Source organism: Apium graveolens, chromosome 2 (assembly GCF_009905375.1).
Source record: "Apium graveolens cultivar Ventura chromosome 2, ASM990537v1, whole genome shotgun sequence".
NCBI classification, from domain to species: domain Eukaryota; kingdom Viridiplantae; phylum Streptophyta; class Magnoliopsida; order Apiales; family Apiaceae; genus Apium; species Apium graveolens.
The window spans coordinates 196055376-196074223 of NC_133648.1; the positions used below are offsets into that span (position 1 = coordinate 196055376).

The window sequence follows — 18848 nt, forward strand, 5'->3', positions numbered from 1 at the left end:
CCATTCGTTTTACCCACATTCGACGTACACTACAAGAAATCTGGCCATTTACGACGGTTTTTTTGAACTGAAATCGTCGTAGTTGAGCCATTTACGACCGAAAAAAATCGTCGTTTTTGGTCGAGTAGTAAGTTCGTTTTTTCGTCACAAGATAAAATTACGTCACAAGTTAGGAAGTCGGGACCCACATACTCAATAAAATAATAAATCTACTTACGACGGAATTTATGGTCGTAAGATACCATAATACGACGAAAAAAAACGTCGTAAGTTATGTACATACGACGGAAAAAAACATCGGATGTTACTTTACGGGACCCACTTTTAGTGAGATAAATCATAAATTTACGACGGAAGAATTCGTCGTAAGGTATATTACGACAGGAAAAATGTCGTATTTTAGAAGGTGGGGCCCACAAGCTGGGAAATGATAATTCAAAAAAAATATTTTTAAATATGAAAATATGGATACAAACTATATATAACAACTCACGTATTTTAAACATTTCAAGTCTATAAAAGAAATATACCATAAATATCAGAGGCTCAAACCCGTGGATGTCCAAGAATCACGTTCTTACGAACTCCACCAACCGCCTCTACCCAACTCTGAATTTGGGTCACCCTAGGATCAACTCCTTTCTTTTCGCATATGCTAATGTAGCGGTCCTATAAATAAAATAATTAGACACTGAATCAGAAAAAGAATAATTGTGCCGGCAATTATACACATCAGTAATACTCACAATGGAATTGAATGGTTAGGGGTTTATTATTTTATGCAAATACACATCCATTTTAATTAATCACTTACATGAGGCCTGGACAATTTAAAATTCTAACAATTTAAAATTTTAGATATATAGCTATTTTTTAGGGATTATTGAGGCCTGAACTATTTTATACTGAATTTTATAATTAATTAAAAATCAAAATTTAAAATCAAAATTTTAATAATTTACGAAGATCAGAGAGTCTTGTCAAGATATCCAACATGTGGTACACCAATATAATAGTCCATAAATTGATATTCATTTTTTCGGAAGCTGGCAGTACTATAAATTGATGCTCTATAAAAAGAACTTACAATAATATTTTTGGCGTCCTCGGTATTCCAATCGCCCTTTCTCTCCTTGTCTTTCAAAGTGTGGCAGTCCTTATAGACAACAAGATGATCCAGGTTGCCATTGTGTGACTCCATATAATCCTGTTAAGGAAATTTATAACAAGTCAAATCAAAATTTTAAATTTCATGATAAATAAATGATAAATATTTGTCATATTCTCCTGAACTAATTAATTTAAATTTTGTAAGCACTAAAAGGAAATCATTCATATCACTTTGCTAGGGAGAAGAGGTATGAAGTTCAATTCTCATCGCCTCCCTTATATTTAAAAAAAATAGCAACAATCAAAACATATAAACACAACTGACTTGGCATATACATACATAAATCATAAAAAACACATGTAAATAAACTAAAGGTGTGAACTTTAAAAGCAAGAAAAGAGTAACTAAACATTAATATAAATTATCTACTGTACTTCATGGAATCTAGGCTGCTGATTTACAGATGTGTATTATATTTAGTAAGGCACTACTACAAATTTAAACTTAGAATACACCACCTATATAGCACTTTTTTCTATGTGCTATGGCAGGGAGATGCTAATATAACGTTTTCTAAACCACAACAGTTTATCACTAAACGCAATCTAAGAAGTAGCTTATATAGCATTTGCACAAAAGATATGTAAGTAAACGTATTTTAAGTATTTACTCTCTGCCTTGATATTTATAGAAGTGTCAAACAATAAATGGTGTCATGCTGGAAGTTGTGCTTGGAAAAGAGTTGATATTATTTAATAAATTCTAAACACATTTTAGATTATTTTAAAAAATTACTTTTTATTTAATATTATTTTGAGATTGAAAAACAGATTCTTAATATTTAAGAGATTATAATTGTTTGTAAAGTTTTCTAATTGATTGTTGTTTGTAATTAAATTCAAAAAAAGATTGTATACTATTTTTATAATTTTTTTTACAAATTTTCAAACAAATTTCTATTTTGATAATAAAAAAAATATTTATAGCTCTTCTGAATTTAAAATTAATTTTTATTGTTTCTCTTGCCCTATAGTATAAACATATGTATAGGTCAAGAATAATTTGTGTATGAAAGAATTACATATATGTCATGTATACATCAAGAAAGCATTACATGTATATGGGTCATGCATACATACATGTATAAGTGAAGAATTACTCTATATTTGTTATTTAAACATATCTATAATTTGTTATTTATACATATTTATGCAGTTATACGTTACAAAGAATCAAAGATATCCAAAAAGTAATATGACATAAAAAATTAGGTGGAATCAATATATTAAATGACAGAGAAAAAGAGAATTTGCAATAAAAAGTTAGTGGGTCCTAGCATATGGCCAAAATAAGGGAATAATCCATAGAAATACAGATATTATTTATTTATTCACTGTCAACTACAAATGTACTATCAATTTTGAGAGAGGAGGCACAAAAATGTGAACACACATCTGAGGCTTTATGTATTCTTCTCCTAAAACTACACAAATCAATTTTAGTTCTGAAGAAACACCTAAAAAAATGGCTGGGTCTTTATTTGAAACTTTATCTGGTATGAAAGAAGAGGAGCTTGTGACCAACCAGAAGCAAGAACTTCCGCTTTCGCCTGGAGAAGGAGCTAGTTCTGTTGTGGCCTCTTCCCCACCTGTTGCTGCTGAGAGAAAACAGAGAAGAATTGCCGGAAATCCAAGTAAGATCTTATATGTGTGTGTGATGAGTGTAGTCTTTTTGTTTCTTCATTTATTTTTGGGCCTTCAAGGATATATATAATTAATAAATGACATGTCTTCTAGTCAAAAGGCCCCTTGGTTTTTTGTAATCTGTTTATTTTTTGTATGGTTTTGACAGATCGAGATGCTGAAATTGTAGCATTGTCACCCAAAACTTTGTTGGCCACAGATAGGTTCATGTGTGGCATGTGCCCCAAGGATTTTAAAAGGGAGCAGAACCTCCAGCTCCACAGAAGAGGGCACAATTTACCCTCCAAGCTTAAAAAAAACACAGGCCATGAAATCAGGAAGAAGGTTTAAGTGTGCCCTGAGAGTGGTTGTGTTTAGCTGCAATAAATGCAACAAGAAGTATGCTGTTCTTTGTGACTTGAAGGCCCATGATAAGATTTGTGGTACCAAAAAGTATAAATGTGAATGTGGAATTAACTTCTTCAGGTGATCATGATGACACCAACCCTCTCTTTCATTTATAATTACAAATTTTTCATGTTTGTCTATGCATTAATCACATTAATCATAATCATGTTTGCATTAATTTTGTTTGAAAATTTCTTAGTTTGAAATTTATCAATTGCAAGTGAATTTTATTATAGCACTTTTGTAGTTTTTTTTTGTTTTGATGCTATCTTCCAATTTTTTATTGTAAATTGAATAATTGTTTTTTGAAAAGAAAACAATTTTAAATAATTTATATATGTATAAATAAAACCTTTCGATTTTACATTTTATTAACCAAAATACAACTATTAATAATTTTAATATGATTACATATTAAGTTACATTCTGAGTACATGACAAATTCACATATAGTTTTCTTCTCATGTTTCATTATATATTGATCCCTACTAGTATTGTCTACTTACAAACTGCTCAACCACCACCTTGCATTAGTGTTGATGGAAAATACTCACAAAGGTTAAAACATATATAAACAATGTGCATACTTGGTGCAGGCTTGATAATTTTATATCTCACCGCTCAAGTTGTGCTGCCGTTGCTGAAGAGGTGGCTAGGCACACAATAAAAAGCTCCCCCAACAGCCAAGCTGCAGCTAGCATTCTTTCTAATGCTAGTAACCCTGCCTCCATCAGCCTGGGCTTGTCAACAGGTTCATTCATCTCACCAGATGGGAACCTTCAGCAACTCCCATCTCTACCTGCACTCGGTGCCTCACCACCTATTTCATTTACTGGTTTACTTTCCGGACACACTGTCGGATCTCAGCCAATGCATCCACCAAATATGACTCTCTATCCATTTGGGGAGCCAAAGCTATGGTTTACCCGAGTTTCTGGAGTTGAAGGTTTTCGGTCCAAGACAGGGCCCACTAACATTGTCAATTTAGGTTTCAATGGCCCTGCTAATTTGATGAACACTCACAATTCATTCACTACTGATTTTTTATTGAATGCCCAGGCCTCTTTGTATAATGTCCTGAATAGAACTCCTTACAATCCTCCCACACTAACTGGAACAAATTCCAACAATGGGGCCTTTATGAACAGTATAGGGAGATCTTTGCCTAGTGGAGTGAAGCTTAATAGTTTTGTCGGATCTCAGCCAATGCATCCACCAAATATGACTCTCTATCAAATTAATCTTTTGGAATACTTTTGTTTCTATTTTCCTTGTTTTGAGTATTGAATACATGATATCCCATTTTGAACTTATTTGATGGACATGATTATGATTTTTATATAATTTTTATTATGAAGTTCCAAATAAAATATTTTTAATTATATACTTCTGTGTTGCACTCAAGGAAAATTTCTAGATTAAAGAAGTACACTAAATATATTGGTATAGATTTTTGTTCATTTTACTGTCATGAAAGATATTATTTAAATTTTAGAAAAAGGAAATGCTATGAGTATAAAATTAGTTATCAAATTAGTTACAAAATGCCACCTGTCACTATCAAGTATCATATTTTTATTAGCTAAATATAAACTATAGGTGAATTCCACATTAATAGCACCAATTAAATTATTGCATATTGTCACCTCAGTCTTTTGACGTCATTTTATGACAAATTTATTCAAAAAGTATTTTATCTCTCCCTCAGAGGTGAAACTAACTTTCAAAACCTTATCCTTGCAAATAAAAAATTATCAAATTTTTTAAATAATTTCATTTTTTTTCCAAAATATTTTATTTTAGACCGAACAAATACATTAAATATTTTTTTAAATTTCCAATATTTCCTAATTATTTGTTTGGCAGTGAAGACACCAATAAATGTAGATGTTTTTCACAGCATTATTAATAAGACTCCATGTGTTTTGCAAAATATATCACCTCAACATAACTGTGTAAGATTTCGATATAAAAAAGTGGTATTCTTTCTATCAGCATTATTAATAAGACTCCATGTGTTTTGTAAAATATATCACCTCAACATAACTGTGTAAGATTTCGATATAAAAAAGTGGTATTCTTTCTATTTAAAACAAATTTAATTTTATAAAAGAATTTGGTAGCATCTATGCTGTTTAATCAACTTATTGTCGATCAAAACCTGAAATCAAACCACAATAAACATATGACTTTTAAGTTCTATATACAAAATAAAATTTAACAATTATGACCATTTCATGGAGTGCAACATTGAACAACTAATAATTAATCGAATAAAATTTGATACGACCTTATCATTTATATACGATTCCAATCAAGTCACATTACTAGTCTCAAATTTTATAAGCTTGTACTTTCATACATATTAAACCTAAATTTATAACTGAACCAAATGATAAAGGATGTTCTTGAGAAGTTTTATATTAAACAAATAATGACATACATCCAACTGAAATTAATCGAGCAACAATTTAAAAATTAAACCAAAATTCACGAACCAATTCAAAAATTCACAAAACCCAACTGAAATTTTTCAAAACTATTCAGATTCGATACACAATATCATTCTTGTCACTTAAGCACATAATTAAATAGGTATATAACGAATTAAAAAATTTCAAAGAAAATATTAAATTTCAAAAATCTTTACCACGACATGCATACACGAAATTGCTGAATTTAGGATCATACATAGACTCAGCTGTAAATGAACCAAAATCGGACGAAGTCCGACGAACTTTTAACGAACTCGGACAAAATCTTAATGAACGGAATATTGTTCGATAATCTTGTTGGACAATTTTTTTGTCTGAACTCAAATCGGGTAATATTCGAATGAAGAGGCTATTTCCTGAACATGCGTAAATATGGAATATTACTATAAAAAGATATAATACACAATACCGAATAGTGATTGTTTGTAGTCACTTTTATCCCGCATAAAAACACTTTTGATAACTTCAACTCAATTGTTCTTAAGAACACTCGTAGAACATCTGCTTTCTGAATCAAATGACTTCGTGTTAAAAAAGACAAGCCATTCAATCTACCAGAAAATGATTAGTATCAATAATGTATGAAATTAGAATATACAAATAATATAATTAAACACATTAATAGAATGAAATTAAATGAATAAACCGACACTATATGCTACTAATACCTCAAAATACAAGATCCATATATCTCATAAGTTAATCAGTCACTCTAATTCGACGCTTTCAAGACCTTCTATCTAATACCATATCACCCCGAAGGTTTGAAAAAAGCAAATCTAGTGAAAGTAGGGTATCCCAGGTTCTTCTTGGTCTTCCTTTTCTTTTCGCACCCAGCAACACTAAACCTCTAACTCTTCGCACTGAGGCCGATATATGTCTCCTCCGTACATAAATGAGCCAAAATACTACATAATATTCTTTTGAACCCTCCCTCAAAACAAAAGTTTTTTTCAACCCGACTCTCTCTCTTCTCTGATATCTCTCTCTGTAATTGTAATTTCTGATCACTACTAGAATTCTGTCAATAAACATCGGTCATTAGACATTGATTGCTCAAACAACCGATGTTAAAGTTCTTTTAGACATTAGTTATTTTTTAAACGATGTTACTGCGTATCTCTTTGGTTCTCTCTCACATCTCTCTCTATCTTATAATCTCCCCATCCCATATTATCCCTCACCAGGTCATATTATTTGTAATTAGGATTCAAATTGAACCCCAAATTGAAGAATATCTCCGATTAATTAAACATATTCGAGAAATCCTAATTTCTCAAAAAACTACCTTGGTTTAATTGTTCGATTGGGGTTTGTTTATTCTTAATCTTTATTTAGTTCCGAATTATTATTGTGTTTTTTTTTAATCTTGGTTCTCTATTTTTTCAAAAGATTTAGAGGTTCATTGAGCTTCCACAGTTTTGTATTCACTTTAGTAGTATTAAATTTTCCATTAACCATAAACTAAGAGAGAGAGTGAGATAAAGATAGGGGAGAGAGAGAGAGGGAGAGAGTGTGTGTATCTGTGTGCTTTTTTGATTATAATAATTGGGAAATTTCACAGATCTTGGAGAAGCAAGTGTTAACAGTAGTGAAAGCAATGGAAGATAAGGTAGACAATAAGATCTCAGCTCTAGACCGTCTCGATTTGGAGGACATCACGGTTTTGAGAGAGCGGAGGTTATAACAGAAGAAGAAAATGGTCGAGAAGAGGCGACAGTGGCGTTAGGTCATGTTGAGTACTCAAAGATTTATGCCGAGAAGGAGTTCTTTTCTGTTGTTAAACTATTGATCAAGTTGTTTGCCATTTTTATCGCGAAAATTAGCCTTGCAAGGTATGTTTATTATGTGAATCCTCGTGTTCATAATTAAATTAATATTTTGTATTATATATTATGTGTAATGCATCAAGTTTGATAGTGTATTAGTATTGATGATTTTGTGGTGGGGTGGAATTACCCAAATGTTATTGTGTCGATTTTCTTAGTAAAAAGATTTTGTCGAATTGTGGTTTCAGATTATAATTAGTTTGTTAAATGGACTATTTTAAGAGTTGGTAAATACCTATCAATTTATGCAAACTGAGGAGGCTAGATACACAGTTATATGACTAAAGACTACATATATTTTTTCTGGTGGATTGTTTTGTTCGCGTTTATATAGTTGTGTCGATGTGACTTTGATTTTTAGGGTCTTCGGAAGTAGGTATTAGTCAGTTGAGCAGTGCTAGCCCTTTTTTGACAACTATGAGTCTAAATTTCAGAAGCTTATCATTCAATATACTTAGGATGGGATATTCTTGTATTCTCTGTCTAAACCTTTGATGTGTGTACTCATATTATAGGAAAAAGTTTCATGAGAGCTTATCAAACTCGATATCCATTTAACTATGTCATCTTGATTTATTATAGGTCAGGGAAAAATATTCAAACTGAATTTGTAGATTGTATTTTTAATTTCAATGGATGTGCTTCTTGATTCCTTCCGGGAAAACAATGCTATGCATCAAGGGGATACTAAAGTGGTCAGACATAAGTTTAGTAAATTGGCATATTTTAACAATCTTTCATATTGAACCTTCAATTATGTATTGCCCAGATTAGTAGCAGAAAATAAAGGTTGCAGCTTGCGGTCAAAAGAAACATATGCTCATTAGGTGATATGACCTTAGATGGTGATGAATCCCCTAAAATATGACACTATATCATCAACACCAAGTGATGTTGATGAATTAGTGTATATGAATAAGGTCTCAATTCTTTAAACTAGTTAATCAAGAATGCGTGTACTCTACATTTATTAACCAGAGTTTTATGACATTTATGCCCCGACAAATTTTCTTACATAGGTCTTCAACCAAAATCTTGGTAACTTTGTCTAATGCTAATTTTTTTGGTACATGTGGCTTTTTCTTTCTGTGACCCTAAGCCCATTAATGCGAGTAAGCCACTCTTCCTTTACTTATAGTTATCTTTTATGAAAAGTTTAACACTTCTGCTATAAACACTTCATTTAGAATTGTCATTCCTAAAAAGAATAGCGCTTCTGTAATAAGTTTCTTGCAATATTTTCATATTGCATGTAATCTTTGCATAAAAGTCTTGATATCAAGTTTACATGTTCAAGTGAAAAACATCTGTGAACATTATAGGCGCCTGGAAAAATCTATTTTAAGAATTGGGCATCTAAGACTGGTTTTATTAGCTCCTAAGATTACTAATTATGAGACTTGTTATCGCATCTGAGTTTTTTTAGTTAAATTTTTGTACTTGAGTTGAATCACAAATTCCTATTAACAAAATGTGTTGGTTTCATTTCATTTCTTTTTCTTCCTTTCAGGTGGTGGATAATGTCCCAATACTACAAATTAATATGGTATGGTGCTATTTTATGCTTCGAGATATGAGTTGGCTCTCGTTGGAAGGAGTACGCCTTGCTAAATCTAGAGTCGGGATTGAGCGTGCACATGGTAAACAATCTAGCCGAGTAAGAATCTTGCAAGGAGGTCGCTGCCCAGAGCTTCCATTGTGAGTATATTATAACTAAGGCTATATTTTGTCCTTTCATATGTTACAATCTTAGATATGAGATTAAGTATTGAATTTTTGTCTGAACTTGTGGTTCTAGATATTTGAGAATGGACCTCCCGGAAGGGGTGGTGGCATATCACAGTGAGCAGCTACAAAAATCCAAGGCTTTTTTGAGATCGGCTCAAGCTAAGTACTTGCAGGTTAATTTATCTTCCTAACAGCTAAATGATGTTGTTTTTTTACAGTATTTATGGGGCTAAACTACGTGAGTATATATGCTTATAAACAAACAAACTTTAAAACCACAGCTAATATGGAAAATGTACAAATTCCGTGTAATATATATAGCAATTATTATAAGACATTCGCGTAAAGAAGGGGTCAATAGTAATATATTTTTATGTTTAGTTTACATAATAGTATTTATAACACCTGGTCATAAATTTTTTAGTTGTCTTGTAATGTTCATTGATAGTTGCCTAATTATCTATAACACCTGGTCTCCGTATTTGGTTACCTTTACATTGAAATGTAAAATTAAAGCTGTGATATAAAACACTTTTCACCTTGCATTTTCTTCGATACATGCCACGTTCAGAAATGGACCATCACCAAGTATGGGGAAAGAGCACCGGAGAGACATCATTTTATTTTACCTTTGATTGCAATTTTGAAGGATATGATTTAAAAATTTGATCACCGATGGAACTAGCACATTCAAATAAATGACATGATATACTACTAAAGTCCTACTTTGATTTGCATATTGTGAAGTACAAAATTTTCATAACAAAGCCAGTACTTTATTGTAATAGCTTGTTTAGAACTATTGATGTATTTGTGCAAAGTAGGCTATTTTGTGTATTAATTTGAATTCAATTGCGTGCAAAAATTAATTTTAGTCGGTGGAATTTTTACGTTGGTAACCCGAAATTTAATCGTGTACCCGCAAAATTTCGCCGCCATAAACGATGAGCCTCGGCGAGTCGACGGTGGACGGTGACGATTTTTATCTGAGTCCTAAATATATAAAATGATTCGTATAAATTATTTTGAAAATGTAAATAAGTAATTAGGTTACGAGTCATATCGAGGCATGAATTAAGGATTGTGACTATTGGGAATTCGACGTCGATTATGTTTCGACAGGTAGGCTTATAAATAGAGGAGTCGCTGTCCAAATTTTCTAAAAATTATTTTAAATAAGGAATTACAAGTCGAGCGTATATATTTGTAAATAAATATTAAATGAACTTCAATTGTTACGTGTATTATATTATTGCGTATAAGTACGAGTCAGGAATTGTTATCGTCCGGGTACTGTATTTAGCGAGGATATGTCGAGAATAATTGGTCGTCTAACCTAGGATATTTCGATTCTATACGTTCAAGTCGAAGGACTCGAAAGTTTAAGTCGGTTTAAAGTCGAGCTAGTGTTAGTTGAAAAGCTTTCCAAGGCAAGTACCCCTGACCATTCTTTTATAGTCCAGCATATAAGAATATACTATTGTTTTATTCTCGTAGTGGAACATAACGTTTTAAGTTATGTATTCCCCACCCATATTTTAAAATTATCTTACTGAAATACTGTTTTGGGGAAAAAGTAACTTCCAAAAATTCCTATCTCTAAATTGTGAATAAAATTGGAAAGGATCACTACACCATATTTGACCTGTAGCAACACCAAAAAAAAGTGTTAAAATGACCAAAAAATGTTACCTAAAGCCAAATTATTGGCTATGATTACACTTTTTAAAAATAAGGGGGTGTTGGATTTGAGCCTGCTACAATAGGGGTCTATGGTTACATTTTTTGAAATTTTGGTAACACCTCTCAATGTGTTACAATCGAGTACATATAGTTACATTTTCTATTTCTATTATAACAAGTTGAAAATATAACCATAGTTCTGTTGCAACATACCTAATCCTTTAGTAACACCTAAATATGTGTTGGAATAGACTCTTTTGCAACACCATATTAGCTATTATAACACTCAATTTAATCTTTTGATAACATTTTTATATTTTATTGTAACATTCTTTTTTAATACTCTGATATTTTTTTGGGTAAATGAGGTCTAAGCCTCGTAAAATATATAAAAGAGAAAGAATTTACACGAGTCACTTCTCAAAATTTCTCTAAGAACATGCTCTTAGAAAAATAAAGAGAAAAATAAAAAACAAAAATAAATTACATTAAAAATCAAACGTAACTTAAAATAAGAAAGGCAAAGCTAAAAGACTTAACCAAAAAGCCCGCTTGCTAGCAATCTAAAAAAAACACCAGCCCACCATCTTCAAAAAAGAGAGTCCAAAGACATCTCTGGCCCATATGGCCCAACAGCAACCAAAATCCCCTTCGTAGCATCACAAAATTCATCTACTCGCCAGTAAAAGAACACAACCTCTACCCCTATACCCCAATACTTCAAGAACCTAGCAGCCTCTGTAGACAAACATTTAGACAAAATCAGTATTGCAGGGAGGCTGAGAAATCAAGTGCATCAGCAAAACAAGATAAAAAAACTATTCACTCAACTAATACAACATATAATGATTATGGAGCCGTTAACTTGACTACAGATATTATGTAAGTGTACTATATGGGCTTGTATTGTAAGCTGAGGTCAGAGCAAAATCAGTGTCAGAGTCATTTAAGTATTACTACTGAAAATGTTGTTGTCTTTGGATGTCCAGCTCCAAGCTCATTCGCCACTCTTACACTGTCATATATACTCAGTTTAATTTGATTGATCATGTCTCTATATATCTAAATTAAGTGTTATACAAATACTAAGGGAACTTTAATTTGCTGCTGCATTAAAACCACATGGAATTGTAAAAACCCATCTATTGATTGTAGTGTTGCAATTGTCACCATTCAAACATCTCAGATAATTACATTATTTATCAGAGTGAATATAAAGATCCCGTTTGGCTATATGAAAAGAAGCTAAGAGGTACTTCTTGCAACCAACATCAATTTGTGTGTCCGGAAAACCAAAATGTCGCGAAAAAGGACTATATCTTGCAGGGGTTTTTTTATTGTAAAAATTTTCTTATCAAATAGCAAGAGAATCTAAAGCTAGTTCAGGTCTTTCAAGCAGGCCATCCGACAGAACTAGAATCTGAAAGTACAAAGAAATTTGAATTATTTGCCTAATATAATTGCTCCAGGGCATGATAGGAAGTACCATCTGTCCCACTATACCTCCAAATCTGAAGTATAATATACAAACAAAATCTAAGTACTAGTAATAATAATAAGAAGAATATATCGATCATAAATGTCTCACAAAAGGATGAAATTAATCTACAGTTGGTACTTTGTCTATTTGAGATAAAGTTCAGCATTTGTCCAATAATAAAACATATAGGAAAGTAACAATAATAAAACAAATATCAAGCAATAGTTGCTGATTTCCAGTGCGTATTGTACCAAAAATTTGACATTGAGTATAACACCTTTAATTGCAACATAACAATTGTTAATATCATCAATTCTACTACTTATAGTTTATTTAGAACAATATATTTGCAAGACATCACATACAGACTATGCGGAACCTCCTGAGAGGGCTAGAAACAAGTATTGAATTACAGCACGGTACACTTAACAGACTCACAGATTTTTTATAGGTATTAATTAATATGATGTTGGAATTTTACTAGAAATTTACCATTCCAGAATCGCACCGAGGTTCATGCCATTAGGATACAAGCACAGTTAGATTGCATAACACAACTTGGAAACTAATACAATACGAGGTACAAAATTATGTGCTTATGATCATATGGGCATACCGTAGGTTCTGATACTAGTCTTTTTGTATATTCCTCTCTGAAGTTGTATTTTCCTTTCACAGAAATGATGAAAAAACTCTTTTGCTATTTATGACAAAGCTCGCAGTTGGTCTTGAGCTAAAGCCTGTAACAACCAATTTGGTTTGAATTATACTAAACACTAAAATGCAACCGGAAGGCTAATATAATAATATTGGAATCAAAACAACGTGATTTCAGAGCTCAAATAAATATAAGAAAACATATAACGTCTAGTGCAGATGACCTTTGTTGGAAAAAGGTAAAAAGCACAAGCAGACACATCCTGAGATAGCACTTCCAAGACTGGAAGATTATAGCAAAGAGATTTCCCACTAGATGTCATGGTTGCCACAACTATATTTTTTCCAGCAAGAGAAGCTTAATTGATTCTGTCTGTGTATACAGCAAAAGTATACAAATGTGAGCAATAAGTTAAGAATCAAAAAGGATTACAAATAATAGGCAAGCTTCCACACCTGGTGGCTATACAATCTAGTAATCCCAATACGTCTGAGCGCAGATTTCACATTTTCTGATACTTCAACTGGGATCTCAATATAATTTGATTTTCTGCCAGGGATATCTTCAATGTGAACAATCTGCATTAATAGAGTCTAGCATTCAGCGAAATTGAATGGAAAAATTATTATTCTAAACAAACTGAGATATGCCTTCACATTCACATGAAGGCTGGCATCCTACGTATCTTTCCACGAACTACCCCTTCCCCCACCCAAAATATCTATATACTAGAAAACATATATCAGAAAGAAAAAAAATGAAGGCCAATAATTGCGAAAGGAAGCAAACAATAAGTGCATTGCTACATGTCCTTTAGATCCAATACCCATTCTCAGATGTTCCACCATTTCAATAGGTAATAATGGCTGTGTGTCCTGCCAAATGTGAAGAATTTTAAGGACCTAAAGGGCTAAAACTGCCTCATAATATTATTATTATCAGTGTATATCTTTACTACAGTAATAAATTGGTAAATTTCTGAAAAAACTCAAATATAGAAGCTACAAGATGGTACTGGGGTATGCACCTCTTAATCCTGTAGTCTCGTTTCAGTTATAAAAAAAATTAATTAGCAAAAAAAAGAATTTGACAACCACTACAATAGTTTCATAGGGAAACACAATGGCAAAATATATTGGTCACAACTCCCTTGTCCTGACCACCAACATCCCACACAGAATAAAACAGATTAGTGGGTTTTGTGCTCAATATTATGTACACAATATATCCATATCCAAAGTACTACTCCTGCCCTATTATAAACTTAAAATTACAACTTACATCTTCTCTACTGAATTATAGATTGGAACAGTGTACATCTTACTTTCCTCATGTGTGTTCTATTTAGAGTGGTATACACTGTTAGGCTTGCTTTGGTTTAGATTTGGGATTCCAAGAAAAATAAAAAACCTTGAATAAATTTATTCCATTTTAAGGTTCAATAGAATAAAAAGCACTACTGCAAAAAACATTTGCATGCAGTTGCAGTTTTATCCTTATCTTAGTTCTACGACAACAAATATGAACAGAAAGTAACAGAATTCGATAACATACCAATTATAGGAATAGTGGAGACAATTTCACCTAATTTGAGCTTGTACAAAATAATGGTTTTACCAACAACATCGAGACCAACCATGAGAATGCGCATTTCTTTCTTAGTAAAAAGACGGCTGAAAAGCTTGGTGAAAGAGAGCCCCATCTTTTATCTGACACATCCATAAAATACAATCAATTAATGAAAAACATCACAATACATATCAAACCTTCAATTAAGAGTACAGGTATACCCGGACTAATAAGACGATCAACATGCACAATCAGTAGTGACAGTTAAAGTAAAATCCTCATAAAGTTTCCTTATTAGTTGCAATAATATGCCTTTTTCGTAAATAAATTAACTCAAGTCAATACCAAATAAGTTGATAAATTAACTCAAGAAGATAGATTAGAGAAGAGAATAAGAAGAAATTTAGAGCATATCCAAATAAGAAGAAATCTCCAAATTACTCCAAGAAGAAAACCATAATTTTTACAAACTCGAACCCTAATTTCCAACCTCCAATCTCCAAGCCCCGACTCCACCAAGAACCTTAATTAATAAACCCTAATCTTCAAGCTCTGACTCGACCAAGAACCCTAATTTTGAACCGTAATCTCCATCGACAGAAGTTGAAAATGAGTGAGTGCTTGAGTGTTTGAGTGTCTATACAGTATTTTATTTTAATAAAAATGAGCGGGTCAAATTTTATCATTTGGGCTGCCCAAAATTTGCTTAAAATTTGGTTGAAAATTGGCCCGCTACTACAATCCCGCCTAAATATATGGTTATATGGTAACATTTATTAAAATATCAATGCTAACACTATTTTTTGTGTTACAATAACAATTTAGTATCTGTTACCACCTAGTATCCTCTACCGTAACACAAAAAAAATGTTAACTCAGACCTATTTTTAGTGATTTAAGACAACATTTTTGCTTGTAACACCAAAAAACATGTCGCTACAGGTCAAAAATGGTGTAGTGGATTTGGAAATTGTGCTGTGATATTACGGTTTTAATAGAGATAGGTATAGGTGATTTTGGAAACTGGATAAATGGATCAGATATTGGATGGTTGCGTAAGTGGCCCGTAACGGCCCAGTGAGTTTGCGTAAGAGGCTAAGTCGGTGGGATAGACTGATCAGCTGTCCCTAGGATTCATCCAATATATATATATATATCTGATGTTGGTTTTGTGCTTCCCGTAGCAGAACATATGACTTGTGTTTCCTGTAATGGAACAGTGGATTTAGAAATGAAAGTAGCATGTTAAAATTGGACTCTGGTATTCACACAACACACAACTGATGATACATTTTAGAGAGCAAGCTAGTTGTTGATATCCAGTTTATACATGTTTTACTTGTTTTTGTAAATAAGTTATTATTTCTGTTCCTATAACTGTTTAATACACTATTTTACTTGTTATTCATATAGTGGTACTGTTGAGCAATTGATTGCTCACCCTTGCAGCTTGTTTTTTATATATATATTGCAGATGCCTGGAAGACCAATCAGAACTTGGCAAAACAGAGTCACAGCCCCTTGCGGTCCAGGCTCGTCTGTGGTAGTTTGTATTAAATCATGAGGTCTGATGAGTTGCTATAATAAGTTAGAGTGTCAGGCTTGTGGAATAAGTTAGTTGTAGTTTTGTAATCTAAATAATACTTGAACCTGGATCGAATCTTCATTTTAGGATCGGTTGGTATAATAATGTTAAATTTGTAGTTTATATTTGTGGTTTGTTATGTTTTGGTGACGTCAGCTCCTGACCCAGGGGTTGAGACTGTCACAGCCTACCATCCTCAGACTAATGGTCAAGTTGAGGTGTCTAACAGAGAGATCAAGCATATTCTAGAAAAAGTTGTTTGTCCATCGAGAAAGGATTGGTCGTTAAAGTTGGATGAAGCCGTTTGGGCTTATCGAACATCATTCAAGACTCCGCTAGGCATGTCACCGTTTTAATTGGTTTATGGTAAAGGATGTCATTATCCTGTGGAGCTAGAGCATAAAACATATTGGGATTTGAAGAAATTGAACCTTGATATGAATGCAGCTAGTAAGAAAAGGATATTTCAGTTGAATGAACTTGATGAGTTCCGACTTCAAGCATATGAGAATAACAAAATGTATAAGGAGAAAGTCAAAAGGTGGCACGATAGGGGTCTAGTGCTCAAATCATTTGTTCCGGGGCAATAAGTTCATTTGTTCAGCTCTCGTCTCCGTCTTTTTCCTGGAAAAATAAAGTCGAGATGGTCAGGGCCGTTTGTTGTCAAAACTGTATTTCCACATGGAGCGGTGGGGATTTTTGAGAATGATCCAGGCCAGGAATTCAAGGTGAATGGACAACGTTTGAAGCATTACTATGGGGATAGAGTAAACCGTGAGGTGGTTAGTGATGTTTTATTATTAACTTGATCTTGGAATTCTACGTCAAGCTAGCGACGTAAACCAAGCGCTTCTTGGGAGGCAACCCATGGTTGTTGTACATTAGTAGTTGAGAAGGGAAGATAGAAGGAAGAAAAACTAGAAGAAAATACAAAAAAAAACAAAAAATAGGGCATTTTTTCCACGAGCACGGCGCGCCCGCGCTGAGAAGCGGGGCGGCCATGCTGAAACAACATATTACGTGCTGATTCTCAATGATCAGGAGTAGCTCAGGATCTGGCTGTTCTGGATGTTGTCAGGATTTGATATGCCATCAGGATTTGATGCTCATCAGTATCTGCAGAAACATCAGTATTTGAAGATAGCCTATTTTGAAGATTGAGTCTGTTCCTTATTTTGAGGGATGGATATCTGTGATGTGATATGAAGAATTAAATTAGGATGTGTTCATGTTTACCGGTCAACGTGGGATTTAAACCACGTTACTTACTGTAATAGTCCAATATGTGGACATGTTATTCGGCTCTAGTGCAGCCGAGGGTTAAAACGTTAACCCTACTTTAATGCTAACAAGTGTGTTGGGCGTTCTTACGACGAGTCATGATTAAGTGAGCGTAAGATTCGCAGGAGGACGGTACGATTGTAGTTGCTCGCATCGTTGATGTATCGGGGATGGAAATGACCAGTTAATCTTGAATCAAGCGGTATTGTGCCAGATAAGAGTTTCTTAATTATATTTACGATGTGATGATTATTATTCTTGGTATTTAGAATTTCATTGCTCTTGTCACTTATTGTCATTGTTATATTTTGATAGTTAATCATACTTGTTGAGCACTCAGTTGATCACTCTTGCTATTCTTGTATTTTTCAAAGCAATGAAGAATGAGATTTACAGACCATCTAATCAGTCAAGACATGGGAAGGGGAAGAAACATGTTCGGGGTAACAACATCTAGTGGATTTCTATATAATTACTATAATCTGTAATAAAGTAAAGCTACAATCTAGACTTTTAGTAGGTTTCTATATCATGTGTAATAAACAGGTTGTGCGAGAGATTCAATCCTGAGATATGTAGAGTGGTGTCCACAATAAATAATCTATTTGGCTATGGTTTGTAATAATAATACAGGTGTGAAAAGTTTGAGATCGTGGCGACCATAATCTATGAAAGGGTGGATTTGGGGGATTCACAGAAAAGATCTGCTAGACTCATCATTGTTCACACCATGTTTAAAAATGTTTAATTTCTCTTCTCTGAAACTCCATTCCATTGAGGGGTTTCAGGAGAAGTATATTATGGTACAATACAACACTTCTTTAAGAAATTATTTAATTCAAGGATCATGTATTCTCCTTCACGATCATATTGTAGAGTTTTTATGTTTCAGTCCGCTTTGTTCTAAAGTTATGTTCAAATTCTTTGAACTTTAAAAACAAATCGACTTTGTTCTTTAACAGAGACACATTTCCATATCTATTAAAATTATCAGTATAAGCTACCTTTTTCATTCACATGCATAAGAACACACACATCACTATGTATTAGTTTTAATCATTCGGTAATTCATCCCGCGAAAGGAGTTTAAGTAATTTTGCCAATGAGACAAGAATTGCGTTCTTTGTGTGATCCACATCAAATATTTCCAAGTATAAATCATTTGTTACTCATAAATGTGTTACACATTATTATAGCTTAAACAACAGTGCCAAAGGTGATGTCTAATTTGAGTCATTTTAGAACATATAAATTATTAACTAGTTAGGGTTGTAAACGAAATGAGCCGTTCTTTAAGCTCATCGAGTTTGTTCGAGTTCGATTTCGATTAGCTCGTCCA

General features: G+C 33.0%; 1 protein-coding gene and 2 long non-coding RNA genes across 5 annotated transcripts; 2 read left to right on the top strand and 1 right to left on the bottom strand.

The window, feature by feature from the left end:
* The first annotated feature begins 2532 nt into the window (after window positions 1-2532).
* LOC141696079 (uncharacterized) lies at window positions 2533-4488 on the top strand. Its single transcript, XM_074500270.1, has 3 exons — window positions 2533-2804; window positions 2963-3279; window positions 3798-4488. The coding sequence occupies exons 2-3, from the start codon at window positions 3122-3124 to the stop codon at window positions 4486-4488; spliced, it is 849 nt and encodes a 282-aa protein (XP_074356371.1). The 5' UTR covers window positions 2533-2804; window positions 2963-3121.
* A 2385-nt stretch (window positions 4489-6873) lies between these two features.
* On the top strand, window positions 6874-18111 carry LOC141708048 (uncharacterized). Of its 2 annotated transcripts, XR_012569339.1 has the most exons (4): window positions 6874-7531; window positions 9036-9223; window positions 9324-9426; window positions 16118-18111. It is a non-coding gene; the product is annotated as an uncharacterized LOC141708048 (long non-coding RNA). The 2 variants fall into 2 exon arrangements; XR_012569338.1 differs by lacking the exon at window positions 16118-18111 and having other exon boundaries at window positions 6878-7531; window positions 9324-9813.
* On the bottom strand, window positions 12428-13805 carry LOC141708049 (uncharacterized). 2 transcript variants are annotated; one of them, XR_012569341.1, is made up of 4 exons: window positions 13530-13805; window positions 13298-13446; window positions 13033-13156; window positions 12428-12447 (listed from the first exon to the last, which is right to left on the bottom strand). It is a non-coding gene; the product is annotated as an uncharacterized LOC141708049 (long non-coding RNA). The 2 variants fall into 2 exon arrangements; XR_012569340.1 differs by having other exon boundaries at window positions 13298-13805.
* Window positions 18112-18848: the final 737 nt, after the last annotated feature.

Bases quoted from the DNA above. Each gene is read 5' to 3' on its own strand.
- LOC141696079 (XM_074500270.1), top strand. From the start codon at position 3,122: ATGAAATCAGGAAGAAGGTTTAAGTGTGCCCTGAGAGTGGTTGTGTTT. The intron at 3,280-3,797 runs GTGATCATGATG...TACTTGGTGCAG, and splicing joins TGTGGAATTAACTTCTTCAG to GCTTGATAATTTTATATCTC.